Source organism: Coregonus clupeaformis, chromosome 29 (genome assembly GCF_020615455.1).
Source record: "Coregonus clupeaformis isolate EN_2021a chromosome 29, ASM2061545v1, whole genome shotgun sequence".
NCBI classification, from domain to species: domain Eukaryota; kingdom Metazoa; phylum Chordata; class Actinopteri; order Salmoniformes; family Salmonidae; genus Coregonus; species Coregonus clupeaformis.
The window spans coordinates 20371386-20396100 of NC_059220.1; the positions used below are offsets into that span (position 1 = coordinate 20371386).

Below are 24715 nucleotides of genomic sequence, written 5' to 3' on the forward strand. Positions count from 1 at the left end.
ATTATATTTGAATGTGCAATTGATTCACACATTCCCATCCTGTTATGGAATTCCATGTTGTTCCTAATCAACTTCCTTCAACCACAGATGTATTTTCCTAACCACAGCAGCTATGCATGGCCAACCCTAGTAGTTAGGACTTAAAACCCTTAGGTTGTATAGTTTGAGCCTAAAACTGTAAACCCTTAGGTTGGCAACTTCAGAATAAGTGTGCATCAAAGCCATGACTAGAGGTGACATTGAGGTTTCTTTCTTAGTTGGTGGTTGTTTATGACTATACTGTCCTTTGTGAGGGGTTCTGATGTCTTCTGTTTTGGGAGTTTATCAGCTTCATCCACTGTCCTGAAACCAGATGATGTCCTGCAGCTTCTTTCTGCCCAGGTGTCTTCATCCTAACATCCTCCTCTTTATCTCTCACTCCGTATCTCTCTCCTCTGTCCTCTCTCAGAGCACTGCATGATCTCTGAGTCTCCTGTAAAAAATAAATAAATAACTTAAAGCACATAGCAGCCTGTATTAGAGGACATTGTATCCTCTAGTAATATACATTACATCAAGCAATAGCCATGATATTGGCCTTGTTTGTTTGTTTGTTTGTTTGTTTATTTATTTATTTATTTATATATATACACTACCATTCAAAAGTTTGGGGTCACTTAGAAATGTCCTTGTTTTCGAAAGAAAAGCAATTTGTTTGTCCATTAAAATAACATAAAATTGATCAGAAATACAGTGTAGACATTGTTAATGTTGTAAATGACTATTGTAGCTGGAAACAGCAGATTTTTTTTTTTTAATGGAATATCTACATAGGTGTTCAGAGGCCCATTATCAGCAACCATCAGTCCTGTGTTCCAATGACACGTTGTGTTTGCTAATCCAAGTTTATAATTTTAAAAACCTAATTGATCATTAGAAAACCCTTTTGCAATTATATTAGCACAGCTGAAAACTTGTGCTGATTTAAAGAAGCAATAAAACTGGCCTTCTTGAGACTAGTTGAGTATCTGGAGCATCAGCAATTGTGGGTTCGATTACAGGCTCAAAATGGCCAGAAACAAATAACTTTCTTCTGAAACTCGTCAGTCTATTCTTGTTCTGAGAAATGAAGGCTATTCCATGCGAGAAATTGCCAAGAAACTGAAGATCTCGTACAACGCTGTGTACTACTCCCTTCACAGAACAGCGCAAACTGGCTCTAACCAGAATAGAAAGAGGAGTGGGAGGCCCTGGTGCACAACTGAGCAAGAGGACAAATACATTAGTGCTAGTTTGAGAAACAAGCGCCTCACAGGTCCTCAACTGGCAGCTTCATTAAATAGTACCCGCAAAACACCAGTCTCAACGTCAACAGTGAAGAGGCGACTCCGGGATGCTGACCTTCTAGGCAGAGTTGCAAAGAAAAAGCCATATCTCAGACTGGCCAATAAAAGATTAAGATGGGCAAAAGAACACTGGACAGAGGAAGATTGGAAAAAAGTGTTGAATTGAAGTTTGAGGTGTTCAAATCACAAAGAATAACATTTGTGAGACTCATAACAAATGAAAAGATGCTGGAGGAGTGCTTGATGCCATCTGTCAAGCATGGTGGAGGCAATGTGATGGTCTGGGGGTGCTTTGGTGGTGGTAAAGTGGGAGATTGTACAAGGTAAAAGGGATCTTGAAGAAGGAAGGCTATCACTCCATTTTGCAACGCCATGCCATACCCTGTGGACGGCGCTTGATTGGAGAATGACCCAAAGCACAGCTCCAAACTATGCAATAACTATTTAGGGAAGAAGCAGTCAGCTGGTATTCTGTCTATAATGGAGTGGCCAGCACAGTCACCGGATCTCAACCCTTTTGAGCTGTTGTGGGAGCAGCTTGACCGTATGGTATGTAAGAAGTGCCCATCAAGCCAATCCAACTTGTGGGAGGTGCTTCAGGAAGCATGGGGTGAAATCTCTTCAGATTACCTCAACAAATTGACAACTAGAATGCCAAACGTCTGCAAGGCTGTAATTGCTGCATACGGAGGATTCTTTGACGAAAGCAAAGTTTGAAGGACACAATTATTATTTATATTTAAAATCATTATTTCTAACCTTGTCAATGACTACATTTCCTATGCATTTTGCTATATTTCCTATTCAAACTCATTTCATGTATGTTTTCATGGACAATAAGGACATTTCTAAGTGACCCCAAACTTTTGAACGGTAGTATGTGTATGTGTGTATATATATGTGTGTGTATATATATATATACACAGTATACCAGTCAAAGGTTTGGACACCTTCTCATTCAAGGGTTTTTCTTTATTTTTTACTATGTTCTACATTGTATAATAATATGAAGACATCAAAACTATGAAATAACACATGGAATCATGTAGTAACCAAAAAAGTGTTAAACAAATCAAAATATATTTGAGATTCTTCAAATAGCCACCCTTTGCCTCGATGACATCTTTGCGCACTCTTGGCATTCTCTCAACCAGCTTCATAAGGTAGTCACCTGGAATGCATTTCAATTAACAGGTGTTTCTTCTTAAAAGTTAATTTGTGGAATTTATTTCCTTCTTAATGCATTTGAGCCAATCAATTGTGTTGTGACAAGGTAGAGGGGTATACAGAAGATAGCCCTATTAGGTAAAAAACCAAGTCCATATAATGGCAAATAAGCAAAGAGAAACGACAGTCCATCATTACTTTAAGACATGAAGGTCAGTCAATACTGAACATTTCAAAAGGTTTCTTCAAGTGCAGTCGCAAAAACCTTCAAGCGCTATGATGAAACTGGCTCTCATGAGGAGGACCGCCACAGGAATGGAAGACCCGGAGGTACCTCTGCTGCAGAGTATATGTTTATTAGAGTTTCCAGCCTCAGAAATTGCAGCCCAAATAAATGCTTCACAGAGTTCAAGTAACAGACCCATCTCAAAATCAACTGTTCAGAGGGGACTGTGTGAATCAGGCCTTCATGGTGAAATTGCTGCAAAGAAACCACTACTAAAGGACACCAATAAGAAAAAGAGACTTGCTTGGGCCAAGAAACACGAGAAATGGACATTAGACCAGTGGAAATGTGTGCTTTGGTCTGGAGTCCAAATTTGAGATTTTTGGTTCAAACCGCCGTGTCTTTGTGAGACGCTGTGTGGGTGAACGGATGATCTCTGCATGTGTAGTTCCCACAGTAAAGCATGGAGGAGGAGGTGTGATGGTGTGGGGGTTCTTTGCTGGTGACACTGTCTATGATTTATTTAGAATTCAAGGCACACTTAACCAGCATGGCTACCACAGCATTCTGCAGCGATACGCCATCCCATCTGGTTTGGGCTTATATTTTACATTACATAAATTTTCGTCATTTCGTCACTCTTTTCAAAATGGTTGACGGAGTCATCCACAGAGAGGGAGGAGGGGGGGGGGGAGGAGGAGGATTCAGCAGGGAGGAGAAGGTGGCAAAGAGCTTCCTAGGGTTAGAGGCAGATGCTTGGAATTTAGAGTGGTAGAAAGTGGCTTTAGCAGCAGAAACAGAGGAAGAAAATGTAGAGAGGAGGGAGTGAAAAGATGACAGGTCCGCAGGGAGTCCTAGTTTTCCTCCATTTCCGCTCGGCTGCCCGGAGCCCTGTTCTGTGAGTTCGCAATGAGTCGTCAAGCCACGGAGCAGGAGGGGAGGACCGAGCCGGCCGGGAGGATAGGGGACATAGAGAGTCAAAGGATGCAGAAAGGGAGGAGAGGAGGGTTGAGGAGGCAGAATCAGGAGATTGGAGGGAGAAGGATTGAGCAGAGGGAAGAGATGATAGGATGGAAGAGGAGAGCGCAGCGGGAGAGAGAGAGCGAAGGTTACGACGGCGCATTACCATCTGAGTAGGGGCAGAGTGAGTAGTGTTGGAGGAGAGCGAGAGAGAAAAGGATACAAAGTAGTGGTCGGAGACATGGAGGGGAGTTGCAGTGAGATTAGTAGAAGAACAGCATCTAGTAAAGATGAGGTCAAGCGTATTGCCTGCCTTGTGAGTAGGGGGGACGGTGAGAGGGTGAGGTCAAAAAGAGGAGAGGAGTGGAAAGAAGGAGGCAGAGAGAAATGAGTCAAAGGTAGACGTAGGGAGGTTAAAGTCACCCAGAACTGTGAGGGGTGAGCCATCCTCAGGAAAGGAACTTATCAAGGCGTCAAGCTCATTGATGAACTCTCCAAGGGAACCTGGAGGGCGATAAATGACAAGGATGTTAAGCTTGAATGGGCTAGTGACTGTGACAGCATGGAATTCAAATGAGGAGATAGACAGTTGGGTCAGGGGAGAAAGAGAGAATGTCCACTTGGGAGAGATGAGGATTCCTGTGCCACCACCCCGCTGACCAGATGCTCTCGGGGTATGCGAGAACACATGGTCAGACGAGGAGAGAGCAGTAGGAGTAGCAGTAGATAGTGGGACTATAATTTGTTTTTCAACAGGACAATGACCCAACACACCTCCAGGCTGTGTAAGGGCTATTTTACCAAGAAGGAGAGTGATGGAGTGCTGCATCAGATGACCTGGCCTCCACAATCCCCCGACCTCAACCCAATTGAGATCGTTTGGGATGAGTCAGACCGCAGAGTGAAGGAAAAGCAGCCAACAAGTGCTCAGCATATGTGTGAACTCCTTCATGGCTGTTGGAAAAGCATTCCAGGTGAAGCTGGTTGAGGGAATGCCAAGAGTGTGCTAAGCGGTCATCAAGGCAAAGGGTGGCTATTTGAAGAATCTCAAATATAAAATATATTTTGATTTTGTTTAACACTTTTTTGGTTACTACAGTGAGGGAAAAAAATATTTGATCCCCTGCTGATTATGTATGTTTGCCCACTGACAAAGAAATGATCAGTCTATAATTGTAATGGTAGGTTTATTTCAACAGTGAGAGACAGAATAACATCAAAATAAAAATAAAAAACGCATGTCAAAAATGTTATAAATTTATTTGCATTTTAATGAGGGAAATAAGTATTTGACCCCCTCTCAATCAGAAAGATTTCTGGCTCCCAGGTGTCTTTTATTTATTAGAGCATAGGGAGTGCTCCTAATCTCAGCTTGTTACCTGTATAAAAGACACCTGTCCACAGAAGCAATCAATCAATCAGATTCCAAACTCTCCACCATGGCCAAGACCAAAGAGCTCTCCAAGGATGTCAGGGATAAGATTGTAGACCTACACAAGGCTGGAATGGGCTACAAGACCATCGCCAAGCAGCTTGGTGAGAAGGTGACAACAGTTGATGCGATTATTCGCAAATGGAAGAAACACAAAAGAACTGTCAATCTCCCTCTGCCTGGGGCTCCATGCAAGATCTCATGGAGTTGCAATGATCATGAGAACGGTGAGGAATCAGCCCAGAACTACACGGGAGGATCTTGTCAATGATCTCAAGGCAGCTGGGACCATAGTCACCAAGAAAACAATTGGTAACACACTACGGCGTGAAGGACTGAAATCCTGCAGCACCCGCAAGGTCCCCCTGCTCAAGAAAGCACATATACAGGCCTGTCTGAAGTTTGCCAATGAACATCTGAATGATTCAGAGGAGAACTGGGTGGAAGTGTTGTGGTCAGATGAGACCAAAATCGAGCTCTTTGGCATCAACTCAACTCGCCGTGTTTGGAGGAGGAGGAATGCTGCCTATGACCCCAAGAACACCATCCCCACCGTCAAACATGGAGGTGGAAACATTATGCTTTGGGGGTGTTTTTCTGCTAAGGGGACAGGACAACTTCACCGCATCAAAGGGACGATGGACGGGGCCATGTACCGTCAAATCTTGGGTGAGAACCTCCTTCCCTCAGCCAGGCCATTGGAAATGGGTCGTGGATGGGTATTCCAGCATGACAATGACCCAAAACACACGGCCAAGGCAAACAAAGGAGTGGCTCAAGAAGAAGCACATTAAGGTCCTGGAGTGGCCTAGCCAGACTACAGACCTTAATCCCATAGAAAATCTGTGGAGGGAGCTGAAGGTTTGAGTTGCCAAACGTCAGCCTCGAAACCTTAATGACTTGGAGAAGATCTGCAAAGAGGAGTAGGACAAAATCCCTCCTGAGATGTGTGCAAACCTGGTGGCCAACTACAAGAAACGTCTGACCTCTGTGATTGCCAACAAGGGTTTTTCCACCAAGTACTAAGTCATGTTTTGTGGAGGGGTCAAATACTTATTTCCCTCATTAAAATGCAAATCAATTCATAACATTTTTGACATGCGTTTGTCTGGATTTTTTTGTTGTTATTCTGTCTCTCACTGTTCAAATAAACCTATCTTTAAAATTATAGACTGATAATGTCTTTGTACAAATGTATGTGTATGTATATATATATATATATATATATATATATATATACACACACACACAATGCTAGAGTAGATGTTAATCATACACATTGTGTATTGAAAATTGTCATAACCAGTCGTGATAAATTAATTTGTACTACACGTGCATACAGTTCCTTTGAGCAGGATGCTATCTGCTACAGAGTTTAGATCACTTCAAAATGTTTGACCTTTTCTAATTGAGAGAGTCTAACTGTCTCCCTTTCAACACCTCCCGTCTGTTCTCTGCTGAAGTTTCCGGAGGAGACCGAAATGGATCTGTTGTCCATCACCATTGATGAACCACTCCATCCTCATCTTCATCACCATCATGATTTCCCATCCATTAGCGAAGGGCCCCACTCAGTGTTCAGTGCCCCTGCCACCCCTGCCGTCTTTTCACCTGGCATTCCTTTCCAGCACGACGACATGCGCCGCGACGAGCTCTCCTCCTCTTCCTCAGAGGACTCTGACAAGGAGGAAGAGTTTGACCGTGAGAGGCCGTCCAGCTACTTCAGGAGGCCTGTGTGAGTCCTCTCTCATGACTGTTTATTTGGCCTGTTTCTTGGACCCAGATTAAGCCTACTCAGTGGAGCATGCTCAATGGAGAATAATAAATCAATTTTTATTAATTTCTTTATTCCTCCTGTTTTGAACCCCTAATGACCCTGCTTTCCTCTCCGTGTCACAGCCAACCGCCACACAGGAAGCCATCGGGCTTTGCTGCCGTCAGCCAGCTGTTCAGCGAGCGCTGGCCCAGCACACCCACCAACCGCAGTCTCATGAGCTCGGTCACCGAGAGGAACATCGACTTTGAGCTGGACGTGCGCGTGGAGATTGACAGCGGCAAGTGTGTCCTGCACCCCACCACCCAGCAGCCGGAGAACGAGGATGTCTCCTTAAGAAGGTACGGCACCTAAACCCTAGGGATTTTCTAACTATTTTGATATATAGAAAGACATAACATATGCCTTATTGTAATCTAGACAAGTTATAAAGCATTATACCTGCAGGCTTAAAGTAAAATGTTAACAAAGTTTCTTAGTCAAAGAATGCTATGTAACCCAATGTTCCTACTCCTCCTGTACTGTAGGAGTTGTGACCGCAGCTCCAGGAGTCTGGACCAGGAATCTCCACCCAAGAAGAAGAAGCTCCAGCCCACCTATACCTCCACCACCCACCTCCTGGCCGGGAAGAAGGTGCCTTCCTCTCTGCAGACCAAATCCAGCGACCTGGAGACCACTGTCTTTTACATTCCGGGAGTAGATGTCAAGGTCGGTTATTTTGCTTTCAGGCCATTACTGTTTCAGGCCCTCTATCTATGGCATGGTGTAAATAATGAGTTTAAATGATGACCCATCAATACCATGCATTAAATGGTAGGAACTATATTGCCATTGATGACCTAAGAGTTCAACTATTCTGATGCAAAACTATTTTTCAATTTCCTCCAACCCCAGTTGCACTACAACTCCAAGACCATGAAGACAGAGTCGCCAGATGCCTCTCGAGGATCCTCCCTCCCCCGCACCCTCTCCAAAGAATCCAAGCTGTATGGTATGAAAGATAGCGGCCCTCACAACCCTCCCAATGCTGGCCAAAGCAAGACTAACTCGCTCCTTCCTCCCCCATCCCCACCTCTACCATCAGGTACTGGTACTGAGAGCTCTCATCATTATCTGCATGCCCTTTCGCCTTCTGTGTTGACCCGCAGTAGAGCGCCACGTCTCCATCGTGGCCATAGACATCCTCAATCAATCCTCAATCAACCCACTCATTAAAATCGAATGCATGCTCGTTCAGTCTTGTCCAAGGCTTTGATCTGTGAATGTTGAAGACGCTGGTGAATTCTGTGTTGGAATGTTTTAAGATCCGGTTTGATTTAATTCAGTTTCAGACACTTAGTGGGTGGGTAGATAGACACAGAGTGGCTGTTTTACTAAACGCTGTTGCAAAGTTATTCTCCAGAAGAAAGAAAACATAACATGTAGAACCATAAAGTAAATGAAAGAACAATTTCTTATTTCTTACTTTTTTTTGTTTCATTTCCTTGGGAGTGAAAAATATTAGTTAAATCTGTCCCAATATCTGTTTCACTATGTGTTTTCACTCTCTTACCAATGTTGGTGGGTGTAGTGAAGCCTTGTGTGTGTGACCCTGTCCAAACTCAGATCATGTCTCCCCTGCAGCCAAAAGCAAGGGCAGTAGTGGGGTGAAGACAGCCAAGCTGTATGCCTGGGTGGCCCTCCAGACCCTCCCAGAGGAGATGGTCATCAGCCCTTGTCTTCTGGACTTCCTGGAGAAAGCCTTGGAGACCATTCCCATCACCCCGGTGGAAAGGAACTATACTGGTATGTAGGGTCATTCCATTGCAAATACATCACTTGTTCACCTCAACTGTTTGAATTTTATTTGTATAAAAAAAATCAAAAAATGTTTGCCTGTTTGCCTGAGAGATGTGATTGCTGGACCTAAAACATCAACTTACAAAACCATTGCTCAAAGCTGACCACTTTTTGTCTGTGTGTTTCTCAGATCTGAACTCCCAGGAGGAGGACTTAGGCCAGTTTGATCCAGTGGAGCCCTTGGAGGAGTCCAGCACATCCCTGGTGTCCTCATCCACCTCTGCCTACTCCTCCTTTCCTGTGGACGTTGTGGTCTACGTCAGAGTACAGGTAACCTACCTCCGTCTACCCGACTTACTGTGGCCCCCATAGCTCAGTTCATGTCACTCTGTTCGCCATTGTACAATATGAGACCATTTTAAATGAGTATGTTTTGCTGTCACAATGTCCAGTCCCTGAGACACCACACTCAAAGTAATAAAGTTTTCAAATTCTATTCTAATCTGACTCAATCTCTAGCCCTCTCAGATCCGCTTCAGCTGCTTGCCCATGTCCAGAGTGGAGTGTATGCTGAAACTGCCGTCTCTAGACCTGGTATTCTCCTCTAATCGCGGTGAACTGGAGATCCCATCCAGCACCCAACCTACCGACGGCCCACACACACCCACACCCTCCTCCACCCCTCCGAGCCAACACATCCTCAAACCGCCCCCTGGCAAAGGAGGTATAGATAGCAACACTCCAATGCACCTGTAAAGCAACCTCTAGATGTGAGTGGATGCATTTCATTTTCTAAGTCTATCTGGTCCATAATAACACCTCTTTGATCTAATCTTCAGGTCCCTCTCCATCTCTGGGTAGCCCTCTGGGCCGGACCCATCACAGCAGCAGCCAGTCAGACCTCACCGCCCCCCCCAGCAACTCCTCGGGGCTCAGCTTCACTGCCTGCATGTCAGACTTCTCCCTCTACGTGTTCCACCCTTATGGGGCAGGGAAACAGAAATCTGCCGTCACAGGGCTGCCCCCAGGCCCAGGACCTCTAGGTATGGAAAAGTGTAGTGGAAAGTTTCTCAACTTTAACATTTCTCATGTATATTTGAATATTCTATAACAGCGGTAGGGCCGATTCTTTCGTTTATTTTTTGGGGGTCGGGTGGATAGTCAGGGGCCGGAACATTGACCAAAACTAAGCCCAAAAAGAGATTGTTATTTTCAAATACAATCATTTCATTCCTTGATTACATTGAGACACCTCCTTGTTTATTCATGGGAATACTTGGGAAGTGATTTTCTAAATGAAACTCATTCTTAGCTGAATTCCTGGTGATTTTTGTTATTTATTTACCAAAAACTAAAATCCTAAAAAAATATAGACAGTGCCTTCAGAAAGTATTCACCCCCCTTGAATTTTCCACATTTTGTTGTTACAGCCTGTATTTAAAATGAATCAAATTGAGATTTTGTGTCACTGGCCTACACACAATACCCCATAATTTCAAAGTGGAATTATGTTTTTAGACTTTTTTACAAATGTAATAAGAAATGAAAAGCTGAAATGTCTTGAGTCAATAAATATTCAACCCCTTTGTTATGGCAAGCCTAAAGAACTTCAGGAGTAAAAATGTACTTAACAAGTCACGTAATAAGTTACATGAACTCGCTCTGTGTGCAATAATAGTGTTTAACATGCTTTTTGACTACCGCATCTCTGTACCCCACACATACAAGTATCTGTAAGGTCCCTCAGTCGAGCAGTGACTTTCAACCACAGATTCAACCACAAAGACCAGGGAGGTTTTCCAATGCCTTGCAAAGACGGGAACCTATTGGTAGATGAAAAAAACAAAACAAAAAACAGACATTGAATATCCCTTTGAGCATTGTGAAGTTATTAATTACACTTTGGATGGTGTATCAATACATCCATTCACTACAAAGATACAGGCGTCCTTCCTAACTCCGTTGCCGGAGAAGAAGGAAACCGCTCAGGGATTTCACCATGAGGCCAATGGTGGCTTTAAAACAGTTAGAGTTGAATGGCTGTGATGGGAGAAAATTGAGGATGGATCAACAACATTGTAGTTACTCCACAATACTAACCTAAATTACAGTGAAAAGAAGGAAGCCTGTACAGAATAAAAAATATTCCAAAACATGCATCCTGTTTGCAATAAGGCACTAAAGTAAAACTGCAAAAAAAAAGGCAAATAAATGACCTTTATGTCCTGAGTACAAAGCGTTATGGTTGGGGCAAATCCAACACATTACTGAGTGCCACCCTTCAAATTTTCAAGCATGGTGGTGGCTGCATCATGTTATTGGTACGCTTGTCATCGGCAAGGACTAAGGAGTTTTTTAGGATAAAAAGAAACGGAATAGAGCTAAGCACAGGCAAAATCCTAGAGGAAAACCTGGTTCAGTCTGCTTTCCAACAGACACTGGGAGATAGTTGCTTACCAAGATGACATTGAATTTTCCTGTGGCCTAGTTAGTTTTGACTTCAATCAGCGTGAAAATATATGGCAAGACTTGAAAATGGCTGTCTAGCAATGATCAACAACCAACTTGACAGAGCTGCAAATATTGTACAATCCAGGTGTGCAAAGCTCTTGAGACTTACCCAGAAAGACACTCTAACATGTATTGACTCAGTGGTGTGAATGAAATATTTCTGTATTTCATTTTCAATAAATTAGCCAACATTTCTAAAAACATGTTGTCACTTTGTCATTATGGCATATGTAGTAGATGGGTGAGAGAACATCATTTAATTTTTTTATCCATTTTTAATTCAGGCTGTAACACAACAAAGTGTGGAATAAGTCAAGGGATATGAATACTTTCTGAAGACACTGTAATTTGCATCATAAAAAAATCCCCATAAAAATCTGTCAGTTTAAGCTAGATATCTATACCTTTTGCATTGGATGCGTCTCAATCCATCACATCCACCGATGTTGCACTTCCGTATCTGTGGTGAAAGGTGACAGAGCTAGAGCGGTGTTTGTCAGACCATGAGACATCCGGAAAATTGGTCTTCTCACAAAATCGTCCGAACGGTTTGGCCTACAAACTATTATGAACCCTATGGAAAGATGAGACTCGAACACGACGGTTCATTTTGCTTTACGACCCCCACAAGCGTCTTGGGACTTGTCTGAAGTCGGTACAGCCGATCTGCCAACTTTTGTCTGTAGCATCCAAACAGTTTGGGCTACACACTAGTATGACCCCTCTATATACAGTTATTTTGTAACTTAGTTAATCTTTTTTTTTGCTAACAACTTTGGGGGGCCAAAGTAAATCACTCGCAGGCCGGTTTCGGCTGCCTGTTGCCGACCCCTGTTTTTTGTCCTGTGCATTATATTGCAGTGAAGTCTACCAACTACGCTGTACAGCATGCCTTATAGTGATACAGTGTACTTTCACAGCAGGGTTTTTCAGTCTTCCGTCAGTTCAATGTGTAGCATTATAACAGCGCAATGAAGTGTCGCCTCATAGCTGTTCTTTCCTTTAAGGTACAGTGGATGAGGAGCCATCCTCTGTGACTGGGAGGAAGGATTCCCTCAGCATCAACCTGGAGTTCGTCAAGGTCAGCCTGTCCAGAATGAGACGCACCGGAGGACCAACCTTCATTGAGAGTTTTGTACCTGGCAAGGGGGGCAAGATGGACACCACCCTCATCAATATCTCAGGTGCCTTATCCGCTCTTGGAACGGGGTTAATGGTTGGACACCGTCTAACCTGAGCGCAATCTTTGGTCTTCAAATGGGAATGTCATGTATATCTTGTCAATGAAGATGATCCATTTTGACATTTCAATTCCCCTGTCAAGACGGTTGAATCCACATAAACTGGTATTCCTGGCCAACTTTGAGTGTTTTCTCTCTCTCTCTTCTCAGCTGTGTGTGACATCGGCTCTGCCTCCTTCAAGTATGACATGCGGAGGCTGAGTGAGATCCTGGCCTTCCCCAGAGCCTGGTACCGCCGCAGCATCGCCCGACGCCTCTTCCTGGGAGACCAGACCATCAACATGCCAACAGGTAGAAACACAACTCCTCGATAGGCCTTTGCACCCTTAGAGCGCCATTTTCCTTATGCAATAAATTATCAACATTTTTACTTCTGACTGGGTTTATTTCTTAGTTACTCTGTTTCCTTTCAATCTCCGACTCTGTTAATGTCAGTCCCTTTAAAACCGTAGGCATTTTTTCCCCAAACCTGTGTTGACATTTCAAAACATGCCCTTTACCTTAACCTGCTTTTCTCCTCCAGCCTCAGGTCCAGCCACCCCAGACTCTGTAGAGAACATGACCCAGCACCTGTCACCAGAGTCCAGCCGTAAAGCCTACTGGAGGACCTGGGACGGTAGCACTGGGCAGCATATGCCCCAGTCCCCCAATGTGTTCTCTGAACACTCCACTGGGAGCAACATGTCCCCCGGGGGCCTGTCCTCCCACCTCAAGTCCCCGGCCCCCGGACGCACCAGGAGTGTCTCCGATTCCTCCGCCCCCAGAAGAGGTACCAACTCAAAAATGAGTGCTCAGCAGCGTCGAGGAACAACACTATCTGATTAAAACTGTGTTAATGTTGTTTATTTTAGTTTAGTATGGAGATTATTTTCACAAGCTAGACTTAAAATACAGTTGTAATGGTGAATGAATACTATATCCCTCATTTAAGACTTGAGCTAGTTTATACTCTTTGGCACTTAGATTGGGAATAACTTTGTCCCTAACTTAAGACAAATAGTTGTGGGGAGCATGCCGTTACATCATACATTTCTCTCCCATGCAGATTCTGTGACCAAGACGTCCACGCCATCGTTCAATAAGAACGGTAAGGCAGCTGGCCTCCAAGGGACCCCGTGGGAGACACTAGTGGTATTCGCCATCAACCTGAAGCAGCTCAACGTCCAGATGAACATGAGCAATGTCATGGGCAACAACACGTATGTCTTCCTTTTACCCCTCCCACTCAACACACTATACTCTACACACTAGGAGCCAGTTTCCCAGATACAGATGTATTCCTTATAATTCATACCAGCATATTACTTAATGTCTATACAGTGGGGAAAAAAAGTATTTAGTCAGCCACCAATTGTGCAAGTTCTCCCACTTAAAAAGATAAGATAGGCCTGTAATTTTCATCATAGGTACACGTCAACTATGACAGACAAAATGAGAAAAAAAATCCAGAAAATCACATTGTAGGATTTTTAATGAATTTATTTGCAAATTATGGTGGAAAATAAGTATTTGGTCAATAACAAAAGTTTCTCAATACTTTGTTATATACCCTTTGTTGGCAATGACACAGGTCAAACGTTTTCTGTAAGTCTTCACAAGGTTTTCACACACTGTTGCTGGTATTTTGGCCCATTCCTCCATGCAGATCTCCTCTAGAGCAGTGATGTTTTGGGGCTGTCGCTGGGCAACACGGACTTTCAACTCCCTCCAAAGATTTTCTATGGGGTTGAGATCTGGAGACTGGCTAGGCCACTCCAGGACCTTGAAATGCTTCTTACGAAGCCACTCCTTCGTTGCCCGGGCAGTGTGTTTGGGATCATTGTCATGCTGAAAGACCCAGCCACGTTTCATCTTCAATGCCCTTGCTGATGGAAGGAGGTTTTCACACTCAAAATCTCACGATACATGGCCCCATTCATTCTTTCCTTTACACGGATCAGTCGTCGTGGTCCCTTTGCAGAAAAACAGCCCCAAAGCATGATGTTTCCACCCCCATGCTTCACAGTAGGTATGGTGTTCTTTGGATGCAACTCAGCATTCTTTGTCCTCCCAACACGACGAGTTGAGTTTTTACCAAAAAGTTATATTTTGGTTTCATCTGACCATATGACATTCTCCCATTCCTCTTCTGGATCATCCAAATGCACTCTAGCAAACTTCAGACGGGCCTGGACATGTACTGGCTTAAGCAGGGGGACACGTCTAGCACTGCAGGATTTGAGTCCCTGGCGGCGTAGTGTGTTACTGATGGTAGGCTTTGTTACTTTGGTCCCAGCTCTCTGCAGGTCATTCACTAGGTCCCCCTGTGTGGTTCTGGGATTTTTGCTCACTGTTCTTGTGATCATTTTGACCCCACGGGGTGAGATCTTGTGTGGAGCCCCAGATCGAGGGAGATTATCAGTGGTCTTGTATGTCTTCCATTTCCTAATAATTGCTCCCACAGTTGATTTCTTCAAACCAAGCTGCTTACCTATTGCAGATTCAGTCTTCCCAGCCTGGTGCAGGTCTACAATTTTGTTTCTGGTGTCCTTTGACAGCTCTTTGGTCTTGGCCATAGTGGAGTTTGGAGTGTGACTGTTTGAGGTTGTGGACAGGTGTCTTTTATACTGATAACAAGTTCAAACAGGTGCCATTAATACAGGTAACGGGTGGAGGACAGAGGAGCCTCTTAAAGAAGAAGTTACAGGTCTGTGAGAGCCAGAAATCTTGCTTGTTTGTAGGTGACCAAATACTTATTTTCCACCATAATTTGCAAATAAATTCATTTAAAAAAAAAATTCCTCAATTTGTCTGTCATAGTTGACGTGTACCTATGATGAACATTACAGGCCTCTCTCATCTTTTTAAGTGGGAGAACTTGCACAATTGGTGGCTGACTAAATACTTTTTTCCCCCACTGTATCTGACTACCTATAAAAAACAGAACACAATCCTACATATAACCTTTACCAAAAGCATGATTCTAAACATTGAAATATTCCCGTTGAAACAAACCATGCCTACTAGAAAGCAGATGTTGGTTATTCATGAGGAGGTGGGTGGTACTGACTTTTTCCCCTTTGCTCTTGTTTACCTCTAGTTGGACCACCAGTGGGCTGAAGAGTCAGGGTCGCCTGTCAGTGGGTAGTAACAGAGACAGAGAAATCAGCATGTCCGTGGGTCTGGGCCGCTCCAAACTGGACTCTAAAGGCGGTGTGGTGGGGGGCAATATAGATGTCAACACCCTGGAGATGGTCTGTAAGTACAGGGATGGGGAATCATGTATTATGCCACTGGCATGTACTGTGCGATTCCAAATACATTGTGATGGATGTCAAAGATTGAACTCTAGCCTCTGGTCTTGGCGTTTAAATGATAAACGCATTCAGCTCCAACTTAAACATCCCTGTCAAAGAAGTAGAACTTGATCTCTCTGCCGCTCCTAACAACACATATTTGTTTGTTGAAGCGCACATCTCGGAGCACCCTAACCAGCAGCCCAGCCATAACATCCAGATCACCATGGGTTCCACGGAGGCCCGTGTGGACTACATGGGCTCCAGCATCCTCATGGGCATCTTCAGCAACGCAGACCTGAAGCTTAAGGATGAGTGGAAGGTCAACCTGTGCACCGTGGAGACAAGCCTATCAGAGAAAAGGTAAATAAGCTAGCCTAGCCTACCAGAGAAGATGTATAGCTACAACCCCTGTGGAAGCTACATTCTTGTATGTTCTCATTCTCTCATTTTTGGCCCATTTCTCCCTCTGTCCCTTCCCTCTCTTTTCTTTCTCATATTCTCCTTTCCTCTTTCTTTCACCTCTCTTTCTACCTATCCCTTCCTCTCTCCAGTAAGATATTTGTCCAAGGGGACTTGCAGTGGGATATCTTCCAGGTGATCATCTCTCGCTCCACTACCCCCGACCTCATCAAGATCGGGATGAAGCTGCAGGAGTTTTTCACCCAGCAGTTTGACACCAGCAAACGAGCGTTGTCCACATGGGGTCCAGTACCCTACCTGCCCCCCAAGGCGCCGGTCATCAACATTGAGAAAGACGCTGCAGAGCTGTGTAAGTATGCATTATGACTGGGTTCCTGGGTTCATCAAGTAAATGGACTGGTTTTGATCGAAATGCTTGTCCTCTCTTTCTGTCCCTCTCCCCATCTATCGTTGTTGCACCTTCTGGCTCTCTTCATTTCTCTCTCTCTCCCTTCCTCTCTCCTAGACATGGATGCGGCCCACCATCGACATTGGCCTGGAGTTCTGAAGGTGATCGCCGGGTGCCACATCTCCCTCTTCCAGATGCCTCTTCCAGAAGACGCAGTGCAACTGGGTGGCTCCATTAGTCTCCATGGCAACCACATGACCCTGGCCTGCTTCCACGGGCCCAACTTCCGCTCCAAGTCCTGGGCCTTATTCCACCTGGAGGAGCCCAACATAGCCTTTTTGACTGAGGCTCAGAAGATATTGGAGGACGGTAAGGCTTTCAAGAGACAGAGAGGGATGGGAATTTGGATTTATTTGGGTAAAAAACATATACAACAATATGTACAATGTCTTCCCAGAGTATAGCACTTAAAAGTATCAATTAAAACACTGGTTTCCGAAGTGGTCCTCAATGGTAAAAACAAATCAAACATCTAATGTTCATAGACGAGAACATGATGAACAACCACATTACATTCATACTGGCATACAAAACAAAGTGGCACATCATCCCTAAGCAAGTTGTCCTAAATACAGTGAGGGGAAAATGTATTTGATCCCCTGCTGATTTTGTACGTTTGCCCACTGACAAAGAAATTATCAGTCTATAATTTTAATGGTAGGTTTATTTGAACAGTGAGAGACAGAATAACAACAAAAAAATCCAGAAAAACGCGTGTCAAAAATGTTATAAATTGATTTGCATTTTAACCCCCTCTCAATCAGAAAGATTTCTGGCTCCCAGGTGTCTTTTATACAGGTAACGAGCTGAGATTAGGAGCACACTCTTAAAGGGAGTGCTCCTAATCTCAGCTTGTTACCTGTATAAAAGACACCTGTCCACAGAAGCAATCAATCAATCAGATTCCAAACTCTCCACCATGGCCAAGACCAAAGAGCTCTCCAAGGATGTCAGGGACAAGATTGTAGACCTACACAAGGCTGGAATGGGCTACAAGACCATCACCAAGCAGCTTGGTGAAAAGGTGACAACAGTTGGTGCGATTATTCGCAAATGGAAGAAACACAAAAGAACTCTAAATCTCCCTCGGCCTGGGGCTCCATGCAAGATCTCACCTCGTGGAGTTGCAATGATCATGAGAACGGTGAGGAATCAGCCCAGAACTACACGGGAGGATCTTGTCAATGATCTTAAGGCAGCTGGGACCATAGTCACCAAGAAAACAATTGGTAACACACTACGCGTGAAGGACTGGAATCCTGCAGCGCCCGCAAGGTCCCCCTGCTCAAGAAAGCATATATACAGGCCCGTCTGAAGTTTGCCAATGAACATCTGAATGATTCAGAGGAGAACTGGGTGAAAGTGTTGTGGTCAGATGAGACCAAAATCGAGCTCTTTGGCATCAACTCAACTCGCCGTGTTTGGAGGAGGAGGAATGATGCCTATGACCCCAAGAACACCATCCCCACCGTCAAACATGGAGGTGGAAACATTATGCTTTGGGGTGTTTTTCTGCTAAGGGGACAGGACAACTTCACCGCATCAAAGGGACGATGGATGGGGCCATGCCGTCAAACCTTGGGTGAGAACCTCCTTCCCTCAGCCAGGGCATTGAAAATGGGTCGTGGATGGGTATTCCAGCATGACAATGACCCAAAACACACGGCCAAGGCAACAAAGGAGTGGCTCAAGAAGAAGCACATTAAGGTCCTGGAGTGGTCTAGCCAGTCTCCAGACCTTAATCCCATAGAAAATCAGTGGAGGGAGCTGAAGGTTTGAGTTGCCAAACGTCAGCCTCGAAACCTTAATGACTTGGAGAAGATCTGCAAAGAGGAGTGGGACAAAATCCCTCCTGAGATGTGTGCAAACCTAGTGGCCAACTACAAGAAATGTCTGACCTCTGTGATTGCCAACAAGGGTTTTGCCACCAAGAACTAAGTCATGTTTTGCAGAGGGGTCAAATACTTATTTCCCTCATTAAAATTCAAATCAATTTATAACATTTTTGACATGTGTTTTTCTGGATTTTTTTGTTGTTATTCTGTCTATCACTGTTCAAATAAACCTACCATTAAAATTATAGACTGATCATGTCTTTGTCAGTGGGCAAATGTACAAAATCAGCAGGGGATCAAGTACTTTTTTCCCTCACTGTACCTCTAACCTCAACCTATTTTCTATCCAATCAGGCTCCACTGATGAGTCCACCTACATCGTGCAGACGTTGGCTTTTAATCTGGGTCACAACACTATGGAAACCAAGCCCTGCGGGGCGCTAGAGAGCCCCATGGCCACCATCACCAAAATCACCCGTCGCCGGCACGAAAACCCGCCTCACGGAGTGGCCACGGTCAAAGAATGGTTCAACTACGTGACTGCCATGAGGAATGAGGGTAAAGAGTACTAAATACTACCAATGTCATATTCAAGGTCTACCGTTTCCCTTGACCCAATGTATTCAAGACCCCTGCCTCATTCTAATGTATCCTGTTCCCCAGAGCTGAACCTCTTGCGCAACGTACACGCCAACAACCCAGAGAGCGGGGCAGCCGCCAAGAGTTCAAGCCTTCTCAGCAGCTTCAGCGGCTCTTCCAGCTACAACCATGAGACGGAGACAATCTTCGCCCTTCCCAGGATGCAGCTGAACTTCAGCTCCAAAAACTTTCAGGATCCCGACGAACCCTCCTTGACCGGTAGGCTCAGTTGGTAGTCAGTCCACCAGTATGAACAGACCACGGTTGGCAATGTTATATACACTGAGTGTACAAAACATTGAGCTGCACGCCCCCTTTTGCCCTCAGAACAGCCTACATTTGTCGGGGCATTGACTCTACGAGGTGTTGAAAGCGTTCCACAGGGATGCTGGCCCATGTTGACTCCAATGCTTCCCACAGTTGTGTCAAGTTGGCTGGATGTCCTTTGGGTGGTGGACCATTCTTGATACACACAGGAAACTGTTGAAAGTGAAAAACCCAGCAGCGTGGCAGTTCTTCACACACTCAAACCGGTGCGCCTGACACCAACTACCATACCCTGTTCAAAGACACTTAACCCATAAGAGTATAAGCCGGGGGGGGGGTCTACTAAGCTGTATGGAATTGTTTTAAGAAGGTCATACCAAGCAAGGATCATTTAGCTATTTGATTTTGAAGTATCAAACATTTGATTAAAAATTATGTTTGGCCTTTATTAGCACATACAAACGCATTGAATAACAGATAGTCCCCAAAAAATCGAAAGGAAGTTTGTTCTGAAGTGTCTGTCCTATATCTGAGAGATGCGCTACTTGACCAAAAGTATGTGGACACCTGCTCATCGAACATCTCATTCCAAAATCATGGGCATTAATATGGAGTTGTTCCCCCCTTTGCTGCTATAACAGCCTCTACTCTTCTGGGAAGGCTTTCCACTAGATGTTGGAACATTGCTGCGGGGACTTGCTTCCATTCAGCCACGAGCATTCGTGAGGTTGGGCACTGATGTTGGGCGATTAGGCCTGCCTTGCAGTCGACGTTCCAATTCATCCCAAAGGTGTTCGATGGGGTTGAGGTCAGGGCTCTGTGCAGGCCAGTCAAGTTCTTCCACACCGATCTCGACAAACCATTTCTGTATGGACCTCGCTTTGTGCACGGGGGCATTGTCATGCTGAAACAGGAAAGGGCCTTCCCCAAACTGTTACCACAAAGTTGGAAGCACAGAATCGTCTAGAATGTAATTGTCTGCTGCAGCCCGTCTTGTGTTCAACCTTCCCAAGTTCTCTCATGTCACCCCGCTCCTCCGCACACTCCACTGGCTTCCAACGCACTAGAAGACCAGTTCTTAAAGCTTTTAGCCGTATCCTTATTCTAGTCCTCCTCTGTTCCTCTGGTGATGTAGAGGCTAACCCAGGCCCTGCAGCCCTCAGTATCACTCCTACTCCCCAGGCGCTATCATTTGTTGACTTCTGTAATCGCAAAAGCCTTGGTTTCTTGCATGCTAATATCAGAAGTCTACTTCCTAAGTTTGAGTTATTCACTGCGTTAGCACACTCCGCCAACCCTGATGTTCTAGCAGTGTCTGAATCCTGGCTTAGGAAGGCCACCAAAAATTCTGAAATTTCCATCCCCAACTATAACATTTTCCGTCTAGATAGAACTGCCAAAGGGGGTGGAGTTGCAATCTACTGTAGAGAGAGCCTGCAGAGCTCTATCATACTATCCAGGTCTGTGCCCAAACAATTTGAGCTTCTACTTCAAAAAATCCACCTTTCCAGAAATAAGTCTCTCACTGTTGCCGCTTGCTACAGACCCCCCTCAGCCCCCAGCTGTGCCCTGGACACCATATGTGAATTGATTGCCCCCCATTTATCCTCAGAGTTCGTACTGCTTGGTGACCTAAATTGGGATATGCTTAACACCCCGGCCATCCTACAATCCAAACTAGATGCCCTCAATCTCACACAAATGATCAACGAACCTACCAGGTACAACCCTAAATCCGTAAACATGGGTACCCTCATAGATATCATCCTGACTAACTTACCCTCTAAATACACCTTCGCTGTCTAGAACCAGGATCTCAGCGATCACTGCCTTATTGCCTGCGTCCGTAACGGGTCCGCGGTCAAACGACCACCCCTCATCACTGTCAAACGCTCCCTAAAACACTTTAGCGAGCAGGCCTTCCTAATTGACCTGGCCCAGGTATCCTGGATGGATATAGATCTCATTCCGTCAGTAGAGGATGCCTGGTTGTTCTTTAAAAGTAATTTCCTCTCCATCTTAAATAAACATGCCCCATTCAAAAAAAAATACAGAACTAAGAACAGATATAGCCCCTGGTTCTCCTCAGACTTGACTGCCCTTGACCAGCACAAAAACATCCTGTGGCGTACTGCATTAGCATCAAATAGCCCCCGCGATATGCAACTTTTCAGGGAAGTTAGGAACCAATATACACAAGCAGTCAGGAAAGCAAAGGCTAACCTTTTCAAACAGAAATTTGCATCCTGTAGCACTAACTCCAAAAAGTTTTGGGACACTAAAGTCCATGGAGAATAAGAGCACTTCCTCCCAGCTGCCCACTGCACTGAGGCTAGGAAACACTATCACCACCGATAAATCTACAATAATCGAGAATTTCAACAAGCATTTTGCTATGGCTGGCCATGCTTTCCACCTGGCTACCACTACCCTGGCCACCAACTCTGCACCCTCCGCTGCAACTTGCCCATGCCCAGGGCTCGCATCTACTACAAAAGGCTCGCATCTACTACAAGACCATGGTGCTTGCCTACGGAGCTGTGAGGGGAACGGCACCTCCTCACCTTCAGGCTCTGATCAGACCCTACACCCAAACGAGGGCACTACGTTCATCCACCTCTGGCCTGCTAGCCCCCCTACCTCTACGGAAGCACAGTTCCCGCTCAGCCCAGTCAAAGCTATTTGCTGCTCTGGCACCCCAATGGTGGAACGAGCTCCCCCACTACGCCAGGACAGCGGAGTCACTGACCACCTTCCGGAGACACTTGAAACCCTACCTCTTTAAGGAATACCTGGAATAGTATACAAGTAATCCTTCTGCCCCTCCCCCACACAAAACAAATCATAAGTTGAATGCACCAATTTGTAAGGTGCTCTGGATAAGAGCATCTGCTAAATGATGTACATTTAAATGTATGCTGTAGCATTAAACATTTCCCTTCACTGGAACTATGGGGCCTAGCCCAAACCATGATAAACAGCCCCAGACCATTATTCCTCCTCCACCAAACTTTACAGTTGGCACTATGCATTCGGACAGGTAGCGTTCTCCTGGCATCCGCCAAACCCAGATTCGTCCGTCAGACTGTCAGATGGTGAAGCGTGATTTCCTCACTCCAGAAAACGTGTTTCCACTGCTCGAGAGTCCAATGGTGGCGAGCTTTACGCCATTCCAGCCGATGCTTGGCATTGCGCATGGTGATCTTAGGCTTGGAAACCCATTTCATGAGGCTCCCGACGAACAGTTCTTGTGCTGACGTTGCTTAAATTTGGAACTCGGTAGTGAGTGTTGCAACCGAGGACAGACTATTTTACGCGCTTCAGCATTCGGTGGTCCCGTACTGTGCGCTAGTGTGGCCTACCACTTCGCAGCTGAGCCGTTGTTGCTCCTAGTCGTTTCCACTTCACAATAATACCACTTACAGTTGACCGGCAGCTCTAGCAGGGCAGAAATTTGACGAGCTGACTTGTTGGAAAGGTGGCATCCTATGACGGTGCCACGTTGAAAGTCACTGAGCTCTTCAGTAAGGCCATTCTACTGCCAATGTTTGTCTATGGAGATTGCATGGCTGTGTGCTCTATTTTATACACCTGTCAGCAACGGGTGTGGCTGAAATAGCCGAATCCACTAATTTGAAGGTGTATCCACATACTTTTGTATATATAGTGTATCTGTGTTGGAAAGCAAGGTAACGACACTATTGTTTCCCGTCCGTTTCAGACTCCAACAGTAAGCCCAAGGTGGAGTGCAGCCTGGTGACTGAATTCACTGACCACATCTGTGTCACCATGGACGCCGAGCTCATCATGTTCCTGCATGACCTGGTCTCTGCCTACCTGAAGGAGAAAGAGAAGGGTGAGACTACCTGAAATGTCAACAGCAGCAACACACTACATTGCGCAACCCAGAACACTTAACTGTACTTTACATTAGATAAATAGCACTAAACTTTATATAGAGAATAAGAGCAACGTAGGTACAACTAAAATAGAAAAAGTTGAATTGAAGGTGCTGTTTATTTAGGAACTAGTAGTCATAGAAGAACAAGGAGAACCAAGGCACTCTTTATAGTTTCACACTCTCTCTCTCTCTCGCCTCCTCTTCCCTTCCCTGGTCTGCAGCCCTTTTCAACCCACGGATGTTTGCCACTCGACCTGGCCAGAAGAGCCCGACGGCCCTGCATGATGACAACTCCACAGACAAGGACAAGGAGGATGGCATCAACTACACCACGGTGGACTGGAGAGAATTCATGTGCAACACCTGGCAGCTGGAGCCCACACTCAGGTAAACCAGACCCAAGCCCTCAGACCCAATATATCCCACCATGTAGACACTTTTATCCAAACTAACAGTACAGTGTGCATACATTTGTAGTATGTGTATGTGATCCCTGTGTTTAACTCCTTAACCCCTCACCTGAGCATTTCAACTACTCCATAAGCCCACTTTAAGGCCTATACCCTAACCCTAAACCCTTTTGCCATACATCTCTGAGGTTTCTTGACTCAGTCTTAATAATTAATTTCCACAGGCTCATCTCCTGGACGGGACGGAAGATCGATCCTGTCGGCGTGGACTACATTCTCCAGAAGCTAGGCTTCCACCACGCAAGGACTACAATTCCCAAATGGCTCCAGAGGGGGGTGATGGACCCCCTGGACAAGGTCCTCTCTGTCCTCATCAAGAAACTGGGCACGGCCCTGCAGGACGAGAAGGAGAAGAAGGAGAAGATAGGACGAGATAAGGAAGAGCACTAACGCCAACATCCATACCTTCTAACACAACACTTTAAAAACTGGACAACAAACAAAACACTGGATAACTGGAAAACACTGGATATTTCCTTGACTACTATACAGTGCATAGCGTCATAGGCATATTTATCGCTAAGCCGTGTGAATTTCAGCATAGATGTTTACTGTGGTGCATGCCACTATGGGTTTTGACAGAAAGGTTTGCACCGTTTTTATGTATATTTTGAACAAAATAGTTAGTCTTATTTGGCAGCTTAAAATAATAACCCTGAAAAACCCCAACATGGATTATATGCTATACATGCTTTATATGGTTGTTGTCAGAACAGGCACATTGAAGTCATCATTTATGATCCTCCTTTTATGGTTCATTACCTTTTTTCTGATGAGTGGGGGGGGTTACTTCTAAATCATTGCCTTTGTTTCCAATGGAACGAATGTGGTAAAGTTGGAATGAGGAATCTCATTTAAGTGTCAGTTTTTCTAAATTCATCCCAGTTTTTAGAAAATGTTCCTATGAACAAAAAAAGCATTGGATGGGTTAGATCCACATAGGTCAATCTAAAACATGTTATATAATGTTGTAATGATAAACCATGGTTATATTTCTTTTTTTAAATCTTCATTTAATGGGTATCAAATGTATAGTCTAAAA

At 44.8% G+C, this 24715-nt stretch overlaps 1 protein-coding gene across 1 annotated transcript in view; it reads left to right on the forward strand.

Moving 5' to 3' along the window:
* The window catches only part of LOC121544808 (transmembrane protein KIAA1109 homolog), a 104022-nt gene extending 79569 nt beyond the window's left edge, over positions 1-24453 (forward strand). The window contains exons 69-89 of the mRNA XM_041854968.2: positions 6574-6845; positions 7010-7225; positions 7412-7592; positions 7779-7968; positions 8490-8669; positions 8854-8993; positions 9183-9387; positions 9503-9706; positions 12182-12358; positions 12566-12706; positions 12939-13184; positions 13461-13614; positions 15495-15652; positions 15864-16053; positions 16245-16462; positions 16619-16870; positions 18751-18954; positions 19060-19254; positions 23024-23158; positions 23425-23590; positions 23838-24453. Of these exons, the coding sequence (XP_041710902.2) occupies positions 6574-6845; positions 7010-7225; positions 7412-7592; positions 7779-7968; positions 8490-8669; positions 8854-8993; positions 9183-9387; positions 9503-9706; positions 12182-12358; positions 12566-12706; positions 12939-13184; positions 13461-13614; positions 15495-15652; positions 15864-16053; positions 16245-16462; positions 16619-16870; positions 18751-18954; positions 19060-19254; positions 23024-23158; positions 23425-23590; positions 23838-24063 (4050 nt within the window). The 3' untranslated portion in view covers positions 24064-24453. The remainder of the gene's footprint in view (positions 1-6573; positions 6846-7009; positions 7226-7411; positions 7593-7778; positions 7969-8489; positions 8670-8853; positions 8994-9182; positions 9388-9502; positions 9707-12181; positions 12359-12565; positions 12707-12938; positions 13185-13460; positions 13615-15494; positions 15653-15863; positions 16054-16244; positions 16463-16618; positions 16871-18750; positions 18955-19059; positions 19255-23023; positions 23159-23424; positions 23591-23837) is intronic.
* Positions 24454-24715: the final 262 nt, after the last annotated feature.